Source organism: Pezoporus wallicus, unplaced genomic scaffold (assembly GCF_028554395.1).
Source record: "Pezoporus wallicus isolate ANWC-B61680 ecotype Strahan unplaced genomic scaffold, APGP_CSIRO_Pwel_v1 contig_8143, whole genome shotgun sequence".
NCBI lineage: Eukaryota > Metazoa > Chordata > Aves > Psittaciformes > Psittacidae > Pezoporus > Pezoporus wallicus.
In genome coordinates this window covers 205,609-225,582 of record NW_026636259.1, presented here as the reverse complement: position 1 = coordinate 225,582, position 19,974 = coordinate 205,609, and the positions used below count along the sequence as shown (strand labels likewise).

Genomic DNA, 19,974 nt, shown 5'->3' with positions numbered 1-19,974 from the left:
AGAGGAGGCCATGGAGCTGCTGCGAGGGCTGGAGCAGCTCTGCTCTGGAGCCAGGCTGAGAGAGCTGGGCTGGAGAAGAGAAGGCTCCTGAAGGGGAGACCTGAGAGCAGCTCCAGTGCCTGAAGGGGCTGCAGGAAACCTGGAGAGGGGCTTGGGACAAGGGATGTAGGGACAGGCCAAGGGGAATGGCTTTAACCTGCCAGAGGGAAGACTGAGCTGAGCTCTTAGGCAGAAGCTCTTCCCTGTGAGGGTGCTGAGGCGCTGGCACAGGGTGCCCAGAGAAGCTGTGGCTGCCCCATCCCTGGCAATGTTCAAGGCCAGGTTGGACACAGGGGCTTGGAGCAAGCTGCTCTGGTGGAAGGTGTCCCTGCCCGTGGCAGGGGTTGGAGCTGGGTGAGCTTTAAGGTCCCTTCAACCCAAACCTGTCTGAGATTCTATTCCAGCATAAAAATATCAAAAGCAGCATCTTACACCAGCAGCGTTGTCCGTCCCCTCACGCCTGACCACCAGAGGGAACTCTTGCAACGAGTCCCAACTGCTCGCAGCAGAGAAAAACGCATCTGATGAAACCCCCCCAACTTCAGCGGTTTCAGCTGAGAACAGTGGGAGATGGGGTACAACAGTGGGAAATGGGAAGCGGGGGGGGGGGGGGGGGAAGCAGCCCGTCATCGAAAGGAGACCTTTTGGTCAGAAAACTCTGGTTTTAGCCAGACAATTACGTTTTTCTGGTTTATAGTCAGAACACTAAATTTCACCATGGTAAGAAACCTCACGATTTATTTGCTTGAAGTCTGGGAACAACTGCACAGAATGAAGGTCTTTTCTTGCCGCTGCGATTTAATATTCCTGATATCCTGGCTTCACATAAACCACCGCAACAAGACACAGGAGCTGGGAAGCCACCAGGCAATGGTGACTCTCAGGGCGCTACTCTGCCCTCCTAACGGGATATACCACACGCAAAGACGAATGCTGCCCCTCCTCACGGCAGCCCGATGTGGGATATACCACACGCAAAGACGAATGCTCCCGTTCCTCACGGCAGCCCGATGTAGGATATACCACACGCAAAGACGAATGCTGCCCCTTCTCACGGCAGCCCGATGTGGGATATACCACACGCAAAGACGAATGTTGCCGCTCCTCACGGCAGCCCGATGTGGGATATACCACACGCAAAGACGAATGCTGCCGCTCCTCACGGCAGCCCGATGTGGGATATACCACACGCAAAGACGAATGCTGCCGCTCCTCACGGCAGCCCGATGTGGGATATACCACAGCAAAGACGAATGCTGCCGCTCCTCACGGCGGCCCGATGTGGGATATACCACAGCAAAGACGAATGCTGCCGCTCCTCACGGCAGCCCGATGTGAGCGCACCGCGGGGATAAACCAGCCCGGTACCTCACGGCTCCTCCTTCCCGCCTCTTCCCCGCTGCTCACCGCGCATGCGCCACTCTCCACGCACACGCACCGTGGCGCGCGAGGCGATGACGCCACGCGTCTCCCGTGTGCGCTCACATCCGGTAGGTGAGGTCAGGGCGGTGTCCGCCATTTTGGGTGGCGGGGCTGGGCGCGGAGTGGGGCACCGGCGGCCCGCGGGCGGCGGCGGCGGCGGTGGGGGGGGGTGCCCCATGGCCGGGCAGTTCGACTCCGAGGACCGGGCGAGCTGGTACTGGGGGCGGCTGAGCAGGGCCGAGGCGGTGACGCTGCTGCAGGGGCAGCGCCACGGGACCTTCCTGGTGCGCGACTCCGGCACCATCCCCGGTGACTTCGTGCTCTCGGTGTCCGAAAGCTCCCGCGTCTCGCACTACATCGTCAACAGCCTGGGGCCGGCGGGAGGCCGGCGGGCCGGCGGAGAGGGCCCCGGGGCCCCGGGTGAGTGACCCCCACCGAGGGCTGGCGGTGCCCGGTGTGCGGCGGTGCGAGTTGCGGAGCTCTTTGTGGTGGAATGAAGTGGAGGTGTGCTGCTGGGGCTCCTGACCCAGCTGAGCCGGCTGCCTGCACCTGCCTGCCGGGCACCTCGTGCTGAGGTGTTCGCTGGAGCTGAGCGCTTGTTGCAGCCGTCCTGAATGGGTTCTACAGCCGTAGAGCTCAGCCGTTCTTTCGCTTTCATAAAGCGGTTACTTACAGTCCACAGATCTTGGGTCGCTTCAGCTAGGGTACGGTTCGGTGGAGGTGTCACCTAAATGCCTGGATTCTGACTAGTTTTGTATTAGCAGGGAGTGAGGCTAAACTTCAAGTAATGAGTCAAAGTATTAAGTAGTGGGAACTCTTAAGGAATATAAGTCCGATGTGAAGTTAAGAGGGGGAGTTCCCCCCTGTGTCTTAAAAGGGAATGTTTGATGTTATTCCTCAACCTAACATCTGACAACGATGTGTTTAAGTGTAGTGCTTATAGAGCAGAAGATACTGATTGTGCCAGAGGGAGAGCTACTATGAGAAGCAGGATTTCTACCCGTAAAAGTGCAAGTGAATGAACAAGAGTCCCCAGCACCGTCCTCGGCTGTGTGAGAATGTGTAATACAAAGGCAGTGGCCTGACTGAAGTTATAGTGGAACTGCTCAAGTTTGGGTATTAACGCTTGCAGAATGATGTGGGTGTGTTGCTAGCATCTCAGAGAGGAACCAGCACATGATTGGGGAGTGCAGTAAACCTGTGTAACAAGAGATCTGCTGAGCTTCTTTGGCAGCGTGTGAATTGTTCTTTCCGGTGTAGCTCTGGTTGGAATAAGAGACCTGTATTGGGAAGATGCAACAGTACTTGTTGTGGGAAGGATTCTTCAGCCTCTGCACAAGCTGTAGTTAAGAAGGAGATAATCTAAGCCAAACAAAACTGTTGGCAATAGGTCTGCATGGTTACGCGGTAATTTCCTCTGCCGAGGGGAACATTTCCTATTGGCAAATTTGGGAAAGCCCGAAATCATCGTGTTTGTCCCAGGAACTTGTGACAGAGTGCACCCAAGGCACGAAAAGCTCCACAAGGTAGAAATTAAAGGTGGCTGAATTCACTTGGAAGTGGAAGTCATTACTGCTGCGGGTAGTAAAATGGTTTGCCACAAGATGTGGTGGAGTGTTCACGGGTTTGTGTCTGAGAGGACAGAGGTTTATGTATTGTTATTGCCATGCATGACTGGTGTTACACAGAGCAGAATAAGTTACCAGGGTGGCTTGTTCTGGAATCCAGCCCAAGAGGATTTTAAAGACAGTAGTGATGACCAACACTGGAGGATGTGCATCTGTCACTTCTGGGCAGTTGTTTTCCATCTCTGGAAAACCGGTGTTTTCCATGCTCCTGGGGTATCACCTTAGTACCATACCCATCCTCACTTTTAATTGTGTTACATTCTTAAGCTCAGCAATGCTTGTGGCATTCCACGGGCTGGTTTATGCTAAGGGTGTTAAAACGTTTTGGTGGTGGTTTTAAAAATCCCTAAAAATACCCCTTAGCTAATTCTCTTCTGGTTTAGATGTTTACCCATTTTAGAAGAGTGGCTGCTATTGGAGCCGTGTAAGCTATTGGCACAATAGGCTTAATAGATGTTAAACAGTATAATTATGCTTTAGTTGGTCTCTTTTGATTTCCCCTGGATGTGCTGAGGACAGGTGATGCATCACTCCTGCACCACAGATAGTGCAGTGCTGAGATTTTAGTAGCTCCAAATAAAGCACGTGTCCATGCATTGCTCTCTTTTCACACTCAAACCAAAGAAGGTTCTGGGGTGTCTGTGTATTAAATTAAACTTCAAGTGTAATTAAGATTTTCTTCCAGGAGAATCTTTACTGTGTTAATTGTATAGTTAATGGTAGAGGTTTTTTAGCAATTGGTTCTCACTGGGAAAGCTGAATATGCCAGATCAGGTTTTTTAGGTTGGTTTTCGTTTGTCTCAGTATGTGTGTGTGCAGTTCATGACTGCTTTAACACTGCTCTGTGCAGAATGAATGAGATGAGAAGCTTTGGCTTCCCTAATGTAAGAGGAAGCCAAAAAACCCTGTGATGCTTTCATCCATTTCCAGAGTATAAAATAAACTTGGTAAGTTTTTCTTAATTCACCTTTTGCTTGGCATGCTGCAGTTTGTAACTTCTCACAGGTGATTTTTCAGCATGAGGAATAAAGAATTTAACAGAACTTCTCAAAACAGCTGTGTCTTCCTGAGATGTTTTTAAGGTCATTCAAAGAAAACAGGATAAATCACTGGATTATGGGAAAGCAAAACACTGTTTCCAATGGAAATTAACAACTGAATCAGAGCTGGCTATCATTTGTGCTGAAATATCACAGTAGCAAACAGGACAAAGTACTCCATGCAGGCATTAGTATGGCCACGGACAATAGAGGAAACATCGAAATGCATCATATGTTTGCAATTTGACATGCGAGTCCAGGGGAAAAATGTATGATATGCACTAAACCAAAATGCCTAAAATATCTACAGAAAGATATGATTTCTGTTGAAAGTACAATGTAATAAAGCCAGAAACCTTGTAGTGTTGTAAAATTTGTCTCTAAAGCAGGAAGTTATGACAGATACAATGTAGAAGGTGGTGTTTTCAGTAAGTTTGCGTGGTAAGAACATGCTGTTTGACTTGCATTTCTAAATCACTTCCATTGTGACTGTACTTCCTGGAATCATATATTTACATAATGATATCCATACTCAGCTCTGTAGGCAGTGTCTTTAGATATGTGTGAGCAGAATAATCTAATTCTGGTACTTGGGAGGTTTTGAGGGTTGTTTTTTGCTATTTGCTGTTATTTGTGGGGGGTTAATTTTATTTTTTACATTAAGTTCTTAAAATGTGAACTGTTGGAAGCTTGGAAAGTGTATACATAGGCATCTACTTTAATCCTCTGATTATCTGCAGAAATGACAATATAACTCCTGTAAGAACATTCTCCTGCTGTGCTTAGAGCTCTTCTCAGGAACAGAGAATGGGGTTTTACTGGTTGTATAGGGTGTTCATGGGTACTTACTTGTTTTAGTCAGGCTTGAGTAGGGAGGTGCTTGAGAACAGGGAAGAAGGTGTCCCTATAGGGGTGGGGAAACACACAGGCTGGAATGTGATGCCTTCAAGCAGGGCTCCCAAATGCTCCAGGAGGAAACTGGCTTACATCACTGAGATGTCTTGCTTTGAAATGAGAGCCTCCTGTCTCAGTACCCAGCAAGATAAGAACAGCTTTTCTTGCCCAAACATACTTTATAAGTTGGGGAAAAGGGTGCACTCTTATAGACTAGATCTAGATACAGAAATGAAAGTCTGTTTCTGGGAGGTCTTCCCTGCACTGAAGAGGAAAGCTTGCTGAAGTTTAGGAATAAAGAGTAAACTGCCCCATGGTACTAACACAACCGGAGTGAAGAGAGAAATATAAAACCCTGAGATGTCTGAGAAAGTGAGACGTTACTCTGTGGTTACACCTGCCCACACTCTCAGAATGTGAATGTTAGGTGGTTTATACCTCTGCTTCCCCAGTATCTGTCCACTATTTAAAACATACATAAGCAGTCTTTTCCAGACTGACATGAAGCCAAGACAGGGTGAAAGTGTTTTGTCAGGAAGGAATGTGCATCATAAACAGAGAACTGACAGGGTCCAGATTTGAAACTTTCATTCTGGGACACTTTGGATTTTAACTCTTTCCTGACCTTCCTGAGAGCAGAGGTTTCAGTGGCTCTTCTGACATGCTGGAATGGGTGGAATTGGGTTAAGTCACAGTGCTGGTGGAACTAGGATGGAATAAGTAAGAAAGGTGATACTCAGCCCTTTGTGCTTCTCATTTAAAGGAGTCATCTTACGAGCTGAGTGGTAGAAAGAAGCTGAGGTGCAAGCTGTGAATAGCTGTTCTTCCTTTGGATGTGCAGAGCTGGGAGAAAGGAGAGTTATTCCTCCTACTCTACTGGTTGTCCAGCTTTAACAGGAAGTGACTAAAGCTCCTCCAGTAGCCAGGCTTACCTTTACACGCCTTCTGTTCTTCCTGAGAGCCCTCAGAAGATGCAATGTGCTGCTCAATACTTGTGCCTTCAAGAGTACCAGAATCAGGAAGGGAAACAGCTCTGGCTCTCCAAAACCCATTTCCTTTTCTGCTGTAACCTTTTCTTGTGGTACATCTTGCCTTAATTTTTCCATTGGTCTACAGGTATGAGAAGTGTTGCAGCTCAAACAAGAAGCTGAAGAATTCCTCTGAGTCTGAAATCTGTTAATCTTTGAGTTTCATTAATGACAAACTTGGAAGCCCATAGTGAATAGAATTATTTCCTCACTACACAAGTGAGCATCATTCAGTTCATTTCCTTGTAGCCAAACAAGAGTATACACAAAAGACTTAAAGAGATGGGAAGCTTACCACTTGCTTGGTGAGGTGTAGTCGTGTTTTATTTCCAACCTGTGTTTTCTTTTCCTAACTGTGAGTTTCAACCATTTTTGTCCTTTTATGCCTGTTTTAGCTGAATTTAGAAGCCACCTATTTAAATTCTCCAGGCAGTGACCAGGTTGCTGCCTTTATATTCCCTGATTTGGATTAAACTTGTAGATTTTTTTTGTTGTGAAGAGGTATGTTTGGAAGATCTCTGTTATCTCACTCCTATCCAGTTGTGTGAAATGTCTTTTAGAATGTGATTTTTCCGGGATACAGTACACTGATCTCGGTCACTCGTTCCGCACACATAAACTTCAGTGGATTTTCCTTTTGGAGTCCAACTTCAGATTTATTCATGTACATTTGGCAGCTATTTCAGGCAGTTATGCATTAATTCAAGAGGGTGAACCTGCTAAAGAGAAAAAGGAGGGAGGAGAGAAAGACATCCCAAAAGCCCCTTGTTCATCATAGTGATGACTTTGGTGCTGACAAGGCTGATGAATGTTACTGAATTGCTCATTTCCTGTGAGTTTTAAAGAGACTTCTGTGTGTACTTTGCTGGTGGCTGAAGATCTCAGCCTTCTGAGTCAGTTTGTAGCAGGTTTTACAGAGGTGAATTAGAGTTTCAGGCTGTAGATTTCTGTCACGTGTAAGTTCTGTGTCCACAGAATTACCTGAGATTCAGTCTTCTCCTTATAAGAAGACTCCTTCAGGACTTGTGGTCCTCCTAAAGTTCCCTTGACTTCTTCTTTTGACATAAGTGTCTACACAAGCCTTGAGCCTTAAAGTTTGTCTTCTAAAATAGCAACAGATGTATGCTAATGTTTGTCACCAAGTTTGTTCTGAAACTTGATGTCTGTACCACTTGTTACAAAGCACAGTTTCCTGCTTCCGATACTAGCGGAAGCACAGCATTCCCAGATCATATTATATGCTTATGCAGTGCACATAAGCTGTAGTGAAGCGGTGTCAGGATGCTGCCTGTCCAGCCAGAAGTCACCTCCTGTGAGACCACAGAGCTAAGAACTGCCTCTGAGGTGAAATTCCAGAGTTCTTGCTAAGTCTGGAGCTGTAAGTTACATCCCATCAACAAAACTTGAGGGGGAGTTTGCATCTTTTCAGCATGACACTTTGGGAGAATAAGGTGGAATCTTCTCTTTCTACACTGGGTTCATATTTCTTACTGATACTTCCATTGACTTCCTTATCTCTTGTGATGCCAGTTTGTGTTTTGGGTTTTTTATTTTTTGAGGGAATTGCTTCTGGGTTTTGGCTCATTGCATTTGTGCTCATTTCTTTTGCAAGGCTTTCAGGGCAGTTAATGCATGCAAATGGGCATTTTCCAATGACTTAGTTCTGCTGCTTTGAATTCCCTGGAACCAACTTCACTAATGTGCATGTTCCTTCAGGATACTTCAAAACTTATTTATTGGGTGTATGTCTATGTTGGTCGTATTGAATTTGCCCCTTTCTCTGTTAGAACCCCTTTTTAGTCTCTTGCACTGTTGGCTTTCCATGCTGACAGTGCTACTTTGAAGGGGGTTTTGGATCAGTGACAGCTTGAAGAATTCTGCTAGCTTTGTACTCGAGAGCTCAGTCTCGGAACTGTTAGATATTCCCTGCAGAGAACCAGACTTGCAAAGTAAGCATCTCTTTCTTCCTAAGAGTTACTCATTAAAGCATCAATCTTTCTCCTGCGCTACCCTCCCCCAGCCTTCCACAATCCTTCCCATAACTGATTACAGTTTATAGGGCTTGTGGAAATAGAACATCATGTGTATGGTTTTTCCCCAGCCAAGGCTGAAGAACATAAAACAGGGAAAAAAGTGCAGCACACAGATTGAAAACTAATGGATATCTGCACTTTGATACTTCTAATGACTTGAATGCGAACATCGTCTGTATTTTAATGGATTTGAGGTTGAGATTTATAGCTTAGGCTCCGTCTGACAAAGAAACTACAAGACTTGAGATTAAAAGACTAAATTATACCTGTTATAAAAACATACATTGTTGCTTTGCATTGCATCAAATAGACATAATGTTCTTTAATGGTACCTTTTATCAAAAAGAAGCTCATTTGCTTAGTCGAGTAAGTTGTTCACTGCTGTGCAAAGCAGTTTTCCGTGCCTTTAACCCAAGATCCATTACAGCAGGTAAATAACCATTATTGCGACGTGTCCTTTTGAAGTAACTTTCAAAACCCCAAATTCCTTGAAATTGCACCAAAATATCATTTGCTTCCTGATTTATAGTATAAAACAGGAAAAAGGGAATTGTCTGTTGCTGAATGTACAGGCTCCTGAGAAACTCAAATGTACCAAACGTTTATATCTGTTGGGTCCATGTAACATTCAAGGAAATGGGGTATTTTTATCCTCATTTGGGATGTTTGGCAGTGCCAAACAACTTCTTTAACAAAATTTTTACAAATAAAATTCTATCCTCACAATCGTGATAGTGCTGTCTCCGATTAGAAATACACAGAAGAGCTGAGTAGGGTAAATGTTGATCTAAAGATGACCAAATTCACTATCGAGTGATGTATCTGTAAATATAATTGTCTTCCCAATTGTTTTACTTGGTTTTAACTGCTGTATGCTCTCTTTGACATGTTACCTTCTTCTTTCAGGGTTGAATCCCAGCCGATTTCGAATAGGTGACCAAGAGTTTGATTCTTTGCCATCTTTACTGGAATTCTACAAAATACACTATTTGGACACTACAACCTTGATAGAACCAGTTTCCCGATCCAGGCAGAATAGTGGTGTTATCCTCAGGCAGGAGGAAGCTGAATATGTGCGAGCTCTCTTTGACTTTAATGGAAATGATGAAGAAGATCTTCCATTTAAGAAAGGAGACATACTGAAAATCCGGGATAAACCTGAAGAGCAATGGTGGAATGCAGAAGACAGCGAAGGGAAGAGGGGAATGATACCTGTTCCTTACGTCGAGAAGTATAGACCTTCCTCTGCTTCACTATCTGCTCCGATTGGAGGTAACCAGGATAGTTCCCACCCACAACCACTGGGTGGGCCGGAGCCAGGGCCCTATGCCCAGCCCTGCATCAACGCTCCGCTCCCTAACCTTCAGAATGGCCCTATTTATGCCCGGGTTATCCAGAAGCGAGTCCCTAATGCCTACGACAAGACAGCCTTGGCTTTGGAGGTACATAATGGGCAAAACTTAGAAAGAAGAGATCTGTTCAAGGGATTTCCCTTTCAATCACGTTCTAGTTTTGTAGGAATAAGAAAGGGAAAAGCATTGTAATACTGGTTTTACATCATGATTAATAAGTTATGGATAAAAGCTTTTTTTTTTGAATGAATAAGTGACTAAAGTCACTTGTAGACTAGAGTTTGATTGTTGTAGCATGTTCAGGTTACTGTGTCTTTTGTCAAACATCACTAACATAAGTGTTTCCCCATCCATGTTTTCACTTCTGAAGTCTTTATTTTAGGGGGGGGAGGGAGAGGGAGCCGTTCATAAGTTGTGTGTCTGAACCTGTGTTCACTGTCTCTTGCTTCACCCCGAGCTTTAAAAGGTATGCTGGGTTGTTTCTTAGCTTTCCCCCCCCTAATCTGTCAGCAGTTCAAAAGCAGTCACTGGAAACATTGAGAGTCACTTGAACATTACACAGACTGAGAGGATGATGATCATGCATTGGTTTCTAATTGGTGAAGCAGGATCACATATTGTAGTTCATTAGGGAGGTCTCCTGTAAAGCAGTGATTGATGGAATATGATTTGTAATAAAGCAGTGATTGATGGAGTAAGATTTGTAATAAAACAGTGAGTTTACCTAAGGTTGATTCACTTCCTGATACAATCAGTTACTTGACCATGCACCTTTTTATTGCTTTCTTCTTAAAAGGAGACTAGATGCTCTATCTCTGCACATCAAATAGCTACCCCCCAAATTATAGCTGAGGAAATTGAGACTTAAGGTATTCTCAGTGGCAGACCTTTCCCTTAGGATGATATGTAAATTGATTCTTTTAATCTGGGCTTTCTTTGAGCTAAAGGCTCTGGAATTTCCTGATACCTAATTGACTTCCTGTTTATATAACATTTTAAGTACTTGGGAAAAAACAGTTTCTGTGCTGAGTCAGAGCATCTCCTCTTCACTCTCAAATACTTCATTTAATTGTGTGGAGCACAGAAGGCACTTCAGTGATGTGGCAACTGGAGGTCTGTGTCTTTAGTACAGAATTTGCACATGCAGCACATTCTACAGACCTGATGATGTACAACCTGGGAGGTGAGAAATACCCTCATTGTAGATAAAATTTGTCTAGGGAAGCAGTGTAAATATACCCTGAGGTACTATTATATCTGTGAATTGAGATTGACAGGATACAGAGTGTAAATTTGGGGGTTGAGAAGCATGTCTAGAAATTCATGCCAACTCACCAGGTTTTGGGGAATGTGGAGATTTTTGACCTTCAGGCTTTATATAGCCTAAACCACCTTCTTTTTCCTTTTTTCTCACTCTCTCCAGCCAGCCACCTCCTGGAGCCTGGAAATATTCCTGCAATTACCAGATGTTAGATTTTCTTTGAGCTGCGTTGTTTGTCAAAACCTTTTGGGTTTCTTTCTGGCTTTTATTTAGCAGTGTACTAGCAGTGTTCTCTTAAGCTTAACTTTACATTTTATTTCACTTAAAGTGGATCCCCACAACACTGCCCAACTGCCCAGTTTGGTAGCGTGAAGTGGGATAGAGTGAGAAAATGGATAATGCAGGCCATTGTGAGCAACTTTGAGTGAAAGCAAAATCCTTTCCACACTGAAGAACAGCTTGTGATTGCCACAGCTGACCTTATGTTAGTTCAGTCCTCTCCACTACAGCCCACATGACCTGTCAAGTATGCTGTGCTTTAGTGTCCTGGGTTTGGCTGAGGTGGAGTTAATTTTCTTCCTAGTAAGTGGTGCAGTGCTGTGTTTTGGCTTTAGTCTGAGAATATTGTTGATAACACACCAATAGTTTAGTTGTTGCTCAGCAGAGCTTAACCTAATCAAGGACTTCTCAGTTTCTTATGCCCTGCCAGAGACAGGACACCTGACCTGAACTAGCCAGAGGGATATTCCATACCATGGAATGTCAGACTCGGTATAGGAACTGGAAGAGAGTTGGCTGGAAGGGGCAGATCAGGCATCAAGGATGCGCTGGGCATTTGTTAGCAGGTGGTGAGCAACCGTGCATCACTTGTTCATTCCTTTCTCTCGTATTATTACTATTATTATTATTTATTATTATTGTTATTTCTCTACCTTTTTATTAGACTAGGGGTCTTTGTAGTTCTTGTTGACTTACTTAAATACTTCACAGTTGACATGTTGAACCTCTTGGTTAGAACGCTATATTCCTGTCTTGCTATAGCTCTAGATTTAAGAAGAGTAATAACAGTGGTGGTTCTTTATTCTGTATGTAATATTGCATTATATAAAGTGTGAGCCATTTGTCACTGCTTCTCATAGGCTTCCCCAGCTTCTTTGCAGCTTTTATCATTTCAAATCACAATGTTACCAAGTTGCTTTCAATGTCTGTACAGGACAAACAGCAATACACACTTCACTCTCTGCAAGTTTCTCTTCATCTTGTTTATCGAAGTACTGTTTCTTGTTGTCTCCTTTTTCCCCATTTCCTTTCACTTCATTGTGTTCCTTCTCTGTTTAGAGATCTCTTCTTAGATAGCTTAGTAGAAAGCATTATGTGACTCTTATCAGTCCATTTTTGCCCAGACCTCTTTAATAACTATAGAAAGTGGGATTCTTTCCAAATTAAAACTCTTATCATTAAATCTGGCACTGTGAATGGGTGGGGGTGGATCACACTGTTGCTCTTAGGAAAATACATCCTTAATATCAAACATTTTTTGGTCCAGACTGCAAGCAGAATACCTGGCCTCTTGTTTTTAACCTGACTTGGTTTTAAAGAACGAGGTTTTAAGGAAGGAGGGTCACATGTTTTAATAAGGGCTGTGCTGTGTTACGGAAAAAGATTCAGCAGGAGATAACTTTGCTTATATCTGGACCTGTTCAGGGAGTTGTCAGTCTATATTAATTAAAAGATAGGAGGAAATGAGATCAATCCATTGTTTTTCTTTGTAACAGTAGCAGACCTCTGCCATCTTGACCTTGGAATAAAACTACAGCATTTAGAAGTCTTCACATGAACCTTTAGTTTTGCTTTGAAGCATATGGGATATATTTAGTTTTAAAACTTCTAATGAAGACTTGAGACAAATCCGGCCTTTTAGCGGGAGGAACATTATTCCCAAGGTGCTGTGCTTGGTGGGATGATAGACAAATGATACCATAAATCAACCTTAAAAGTGAAAAGAATTCAGAGAGAACATCCACTTCTAGTCTAAATGCTTTAAAGCTTTCCTTCCTCGTGGCTTGTAGGTTATATACTTTTCTGTTGGAGGCTGATACATAGATTATATCCAGGTCTGAAGCGATTCACAGTTATCTAGGATAGTGTTCTGGTGATGGTTGTGATTAGGAAAGGAGATTTTCTTCCTTCTAGTATTGTCACAATTAATCTTCCCCTTGTTAAATTATAGCTGATGTATCGGTACGGTCAACTGAGGTTGGTGTAATCCCCCAGTGATTATATGCAGTAGGAAAACTATCCATCCTACTTGATTGAACTCCTCGAGAGCAAAACCAAGTGTTCAGTAGTTCACAAAGGCTTCCTTTTGCCTGTAGCAAATAAATAAGAGGATTTTCTTCAAAACATGATTCATTAAAATGTCTCTACTAATGGCTACAAAAGGAAAAACTGGAGTCCCAGGCGTGCCTCTCATTACCAGAGAAGTAACCATCAGAGGTATGGGAAGCTTATTTAAATGTCCATGGAGTGGTTTGAATTTATGAGCTGTTAAAAGCTGTTCTGGCAAAAGATTGCAAGTGATTAAAACGCTTAAAATTAATGGATATTTGTAACATCTTAAATTGCTTTCCTTGTCCTTCATTCACTGTCTGGCAAGTGAGAATAGTGAGATTCTCTTTTGGATGAATTTGGAAGGCAGTGATGAGCATCTGTGTAAACTAGTAATTGTATATTCAGTGAATTTCTGGATGAAATGTGGTAATACTAGCTTGTGGCTGTGCCTGGAGAGTTTATTTACAGTATTAGTGAAAGAAAATAGAGTGTATCTGTCCCAAAAGCATTTTCCATCTGTGACCTGGGAAGAGTTCTGAAAACTGCTGTATGTTACTTGTAACTAGGATTACTCATAGAATTCAACAGAGGAGTAGAAATGGGCAGACAGCTTTTCAGTGTTGCACTTAACACCTCTCCAGTGACAGTCTTTACAATGTAAATTGTGCTGTCTTAGGTTGTGTAAGTGCTCCTTAATTAAAGTATCCTTTAAGATTAAACAGTTTTAGGGACTGATTAGACCTAGACTTGCAGCCCTGACCTGAACTACCTGACTGCACAGCCTTGGGAAAGGGACTGCTGTACAGTTCTCCACCTTTGTCAGAGGGAGACGGTATCTTTAGAACTGGTTATGTGAATATAGGTTGGAGATGAGAATATGAGATACATTGCTGTGCTTATGTTTAGTGTGGTACATGAGAACTGGACACTTTTAAACTACAGCATATTGTTCCATCAGTCCATAGTAACCATTCTTTTTGTTTTTCTAGCCAAACAATTCAGGTGTAAGAGGGAAAGGGTAATTGTCTTTACCTATGGTATAGTAATAATCTGTGGCTGGATTATATCTATCTATCTATCTATCCATCCATCTTCCACTTATCCAGATCTTTTCCAATACAACCTGAAAAGCATTTAGTGGGATTTCCAAATTAAGGAGCTGTTTAGCTTGCAGATTACCCCTGCTGACATTCTGTCCCGTCATGAGGTGGTGGATGGAGCACAGAGTGCAAACGTCTGTCCATTCAGTGCCATGCATTTATTGTGATGGTGCTCTGGCAGGTTGGCACTGAATTACAGGCTCTTCGATTTAGGTAGTGCTCACCTAATCTAGGTACACTGCTTTCTCTCTCTGCTTTCTTCAGGAGTGAATAACATCGGGTGTAGGCTGTAACATGGTCAAGACTAAAACTACTTTTTATAGAAGTATATTTGGTCCACTTGGGTTTTATAATTGTAACACATCCTTATTTCCTACCCTGCAGGTCGGTGAGCTGGTAAAGGTCACAAAGATTAACGTGAGTGGTCAGTGGGAAGGAGAGTGTAACGGCAGACGTGGCCACTTTCCATTCACACATGTCCGCTTGCTGGATCAACAGAATCCCGACGAGGACTTCAGCTGAGTGTGGCTCAACAGTTGCGATTCCAGATGGGAACAATCTCAACTCGTTTTTATTGCAGATGCCATCAAGACTATGTTCCGACAGATGTTGAAAGCGGTATCGCTTGTCTAAGCATTCTGATAACCCGCAAACCCCTGGGACTGAACACCACCATTCCTTAATCAAGGGTCATGTAATTCAGGGTACGACAGTAGATAACTCGTGTGTCAAGTGGCAGAACTAGTACATGATTATAGGTTGTAATGCCTGCTTCTGTCCATGTGCACAGCAGACTGGACCTTGCCAGCAGCAGCAGTTGGAGAAGGCAGTAATGTAGATGTTAAGGTAACATTTATAGCTCTCTCCGGTCCTATTGCTTATGTTGCTTCTTCCTCAGGCAATGAACATCAACCTTAGACAATTCAATATATAGATAGAAATGTCACAAATTTATCCTGGAGCTTTCTCCATATTGTTGGTTTTTTTCCATCCTGAATCCTCTGTCCTGGAAAGGCTGTGGAGTACTTTGCGTGGTCAGTTACCTGTGCGCAGTACAGATCCACATAGAGCCCGTTGAGGACAGGCTTATGATTTATTGATGCTCACCATTTTAATGGTAAATGACAGATCAAATCAACCTTGGAATTCTAGAAGCTTGTGGACACTAGATTGATTCCTTCAGTACTGTTGATGCTTCAAACGTAGCAGCTGATTTTAAATTAAATTTTTCTATTAACACACCAGTATCTCTTTTTATCCACAAATATAAAGCTTATGGAAGTGTGAACATCCATATCAGTGCTGAAACATACGTGCGTAGCACTTTAATGCATAGCTTTAAAGCAGTGTTTGAGTCACTAAATATACTAAAACATTGACACTGCTTTCCAGTAATACTGAATTATATAGGGCCAGTTTAATTTTTCTGGAGTTCTTCAATAACTCCTCTTGTACAATACTCTTACAGTACAGATCAGTGTCAAACATGGTGAACTGACAAACCAAATATTAGCTTTTATTTTAAAGTTACTCTGGGGACTCCTCTGGTTTAATTCCCATCTGTAAAATATTTGATAGTGAATTCACAAGGATTTTATTTTTAATAAACTAATGGAAAATACTTGTGTGCTTCTGGATTGATTCTCAAAAGGCAGAATAGAGTAACTATGGCTTCCTAGCTCGTAATGAGAATCAGTGCATTGAATAGGTGGTATTATGCACTGCTTGGTTTTGGTTTTTAGTCTGTTCTTCTAATTATCTGGTTTTCTCTAACATAAATCAGAATGGATTCAGTAAGTTTTGTAAACTGAAATGAAACACTGAAGTAACTCCCCCTTGCCTGTACCCTGGATTGTTTTCCAAGCACAGCACTCTAGTGACCAAACTTAAGCAAACAGATTTTGTAACTTTGCCTACAGTGTAATTCATACACAACAGTTTTTCTGAATAGTAGCAAACTGAAAATGTTCTTTGGGTTGATAGAAGCCATGTGCTAGAACAGCTCATTGGTTGTGTAAATGCTGCAAGGGCTGGTTCGCGTGGCAAAGGCTATTGCTGCAAGGCACCGACCCGGACAACAGAATCCTGGTAACACTTTACCTCAGAACTGTAACATGCTGGAAATCATAATATTTCTGTTCTATTTAAGTACTAGTTGTTTTACTTCAAAACTAATCCATCAGCAAGCCTGACTAATTTTCAGGTAATGGGCACTCATTAATCTGTAGCCTAACACCAGTGTTCATCGTGCTTTTCCATCACCAATCTCATAAGCACTACTGAAGATGATGAGAAAACTGACAGTGGTGGCAGAACAGTAACAGAGAATTGCAGTACTACTAGTCCAGCTCGGGGTGCTCTTCTGGTTAGAGCGATCTGCCAGTGATTGTGGGATCTCTTCTAGCTTAGGACAAGATTTACTTTGAGGAAAAGAACTGAGAAACTAACTTTAGGTCCTGTAACACATTGGTTTTGTTAAGGCTAATTTGTATATTTCCTCTCACCTGGATATTTACTAGGACTATGTGTTTTTTCAATAGCTGCATTCTATATAACAAACTTAATTCTGAGTTTACCAGTTGCCCATTTAGGCTTAGGTTGCAAAAGAAACATAATGAACTGTGTGTTCTTACAGTAACACGGTTTGTTCTGAAGTACTTTTTCCAGTTGCAGGTCATGAAAGTCCAGATGTTTGAACCTTTCCAATCACAATTATTTTAAGATACCAAAAGAACATTTTTCACCTGGTTTTATTATGCAAATCTTGCCTTTTTAATACGAAAGATGCAAATTGAATCAAGTAGCAAATACCCTGCAATCTTTGTAGATGTGGTTTTGTCAAGACTGTATAAATGGCGAATATTTGTACACTTGGAAAGATTTAATAAAAGCAACTAGAGGAGTCTTAATAGCTGCTGTTGTACTAGAATCTGAAGATCTTGTCAAGCAGCTTCTTCGGCAACTGATACGTTAATGCAACTGTTTTTCACCATTCAGTTCTAAGCCGAAATGTGATTTTGTTTCATAGATGATAGAAATGAGTATGTTTGCTTTCAGACGAGATAGACATTTCAGCTTCTCAAAGCTCTTAAAGGAAAATAGGTAGAACCTATGTTCATGAACATGTAGATGAAATCCTTTTGTGGCCTTTGTTTAATCCTCTTCTGTTTGTTCCCTCCCTCCTCCCGGATGTGTGCAAAAAAAAAATCATTGCTAAGAATGTTGGTCACAATCTTTTGTCTCTCCTTGGCTGTGGTTTTGGTCTCTTGTGCATAGGCAGGTGTTAGAACTAGAATAATCATTTCTAGAAATACACCGTGAAAGCAGAATGCTCAATTACACTGTGTTCTCCTGGTGCATTTACACATGATATCACACTAAAAAAGTACAACTGGCTGCTATGGTTTTTTAATCTCTCTTTCATTTTGGTAAACCCCAGCCTTTTTACTAATATTTGCCCTGGTTAAATCTTGTTAATCTGTTTGAATTGTATTTGTTAATAATGCAAATATTTCTAATCATCTTAAAACACTTCATTTTTTTTGTGTTAATGGTTTTGGAGAAGGATTCTAACCAAACCAGTTTGAAGACAAATATGAACATGTGCCATTGTATTATAACACTATCCACTTTCTTGACAGTTAAAGTCTTTTTTTATTTTTTTTGTAGCATGTAATGTATATGTTCATAGTACGTGAAGTAAATAAAAGTATAGCCAAAACTTTGACTTGGTGTCATTCTCGATCAGCTCTCATTGGGACACTTGTATTGAAAATAGAGCAGTGAGTGTGGCATTTTGAATTGGCCATACTCATACGAAAACAACATAGATGTAAGTCAAACCAAGGTAACTAAAGTAACTCATAACTCAGTAAGAAAGCAGAAAAATAGAGGTTTTACAGTCAGGTAAAATCACCAATAAAACCAGGGTGACTTTCTGTTGCTTGAGTCAAGGGGGTGGGGGAAAAAGTGTATCTCACTGCAAAAGAGGGCTCATGAAGAACAGTAAGATGGGACTTTGTAGCTGTTAGTGTCACTTCTACCTCCACAGGTGTATCGAGAAAGAGTTTGGGGATTCTTTGGATACTGGGTGACAGTTTGGAAAAATAAAAAGCTGTTTAATCATTCCTAGAATTGTCAGTAAAAACATACATTAAGGTATACAAATTGATACCAGAAAGAATCTCGTACAGACGTGTAATAATGGGTCAGGATGACTTCTCTGTGAGGGTGGGATAGCACTACTTCAATGAAAAGCTCCAATGTGCAGTCTGCTGTCAAAGGAGGAAGCACCAAAACTGAGGACCAAAATGTCTATATCCCATGTGGGAGAACATTTGTAACGTGAACCTGCATTAGACCTACTTTTGCTATTGTAATCCTTAAAAACTGCAAGGGGACAGCGGCCTCTCGGCCACAAGGATAAGAATCTTGGTGGCAATACTGTATATAAAGCCAGTTTAATTTGGGGTGTATGCCAAAGCACAGCTCCAGCTCCACGCCAGTGGGTTCCTGTTAAATTTTCATGGGTAAAAGTGCTGCCTCCAGCTTTGCTCCAGTGTTCATACAACTTGGCTGCAGCAGAGCTGCAACCCAAGAGGGCCTTTTAATGAGATTCCCAGAGATAATTCAGTAGGAAGAGGTTCCATAGACCCTTCCACACTCCCCTCTGCTGCTTAACCTTGGCCTGGTGTAAGTGTCTGTTGCTGCAACACATGGCTCGTGCAGAAACCTATTGCCCCTCCTTTCCCCCTCTTTCCAACAACTGTTTTCAATGCAGCAGTGGTAAAAGTTGAGGGTGCAAGGGACAAGCAGATTGCATCAGCAAATGATGCTGCATTCCCCTGCACTAGACTGTTTATTCCTTGTGATTGCCAAATCCCTGACCAACTTCCAAATACTTGCATGCCATCTGTAACAAGTGCATCCAAATATATTTAAGGTATTTAGACAATAGGTTATCATTTAGCAAGTGTATCAACTTTTGCCAAATAAGCACGCTTAAAGTGGCCTCGTTTATACGTATTGTTGAGGTTTCTACAACTTGAGTAACTGCTGAACATGAGGATCACGGAAAAGTGCACCTAAATTGATGCAAATCTGATTTATATTAGGCACAGTTCCCACATCAAACAGCCTCAGTTGCTGAAAAATAGACTTTTTGTGGTCAAGATTATGAAGCGCAGAGGTGATTTTCTATTTGAGAACGATTTTTAGCATATTGATGCAAATACATGGTGACTGTATACCGCTGGGGTCTTTTGGGTGCCTACCTGAACTGCTTTTGTAGTAGTACCATGTATTTAATGAAGAATTCTGAGGTAAATATGTATAATGAGTCCCAATTTTAACAAAATCATCATTTTTTGATCATATTTTGACTACATTGAAAATAGCTTTTTTTTCTTGACATCTGCTTTTGACCTTAGTCCAGACACACCAATATCTTTGTTTTTTCTTTGATGGAGTTGTGATTTGAGATTAGGAAAAGAGGGCCAAAATATCCCCTGGAAAGAGACCATCGATTTTGTGGGTTGGCAAACAGTGATAGAAAAAGAATCCCATTATAGTTTTAGACTTATTTGTATGAAACCCATAAGGTTCTGTTCATTTTACACACCCTAAAGCTCTTGTTCACCAGCTGAAATACTGTGTTAAAATGAATGAGGAAACAATAGCCTGTAAAATACATGCTTTAAACGGTGTTTTAGGTCTGTGCCCTCAGTAACCCATCAGGAACCTGCTTCAGTGGGCACAATACAATGGAGTAAATGAAAGGGTACCCGATGCCGTGTCCAAGAGGTGCCAGCGCTGCGCCGCGTTATCAAAGGCTGCCAAGATCTTTG

General features: G+C 42.3%; 1 protein-coding gene across 2 annotated transcripts; it reads left to right on the top strand.

The window, feature by feature from the left end:
• The first annotated feature begins 1,600 nt into the window (after positions 1-1,600).
• On the top strand, positions 1,601-17,855 carry CRK (CRK proto-oncogene, adaptor protein). 2 transcript variants are annotated; one of them, XM_057399503.1, is made up of 3 exons: positions 1,601-1,881; positions 8,991-9,526; positions 14,513-17,855. In XM_057399503.1, exons 1-3 carry the CDS (start codon positions 1,638-1,640, stop codon positions 14,648-14,650), a joined length of 918 nt encoding a protein of 305 aa, XP_057255486.1. In that variant the 5' UTR covers positions 1,601-1,637; the 3' UTR covers positions 14,651-17,855. The 2 variants fall into 2 exon arrangements, with proteins under 2 accessions (XP_057255486.1, XP_057255487.1); XM_057399504.1 differs by having other exon boundaries at positions 8,991-9,356; positions 14,513-14,651.
• The last annotated feature ends 2,119 nt before the right edge of the window (positions 17,856-19,974 follow it).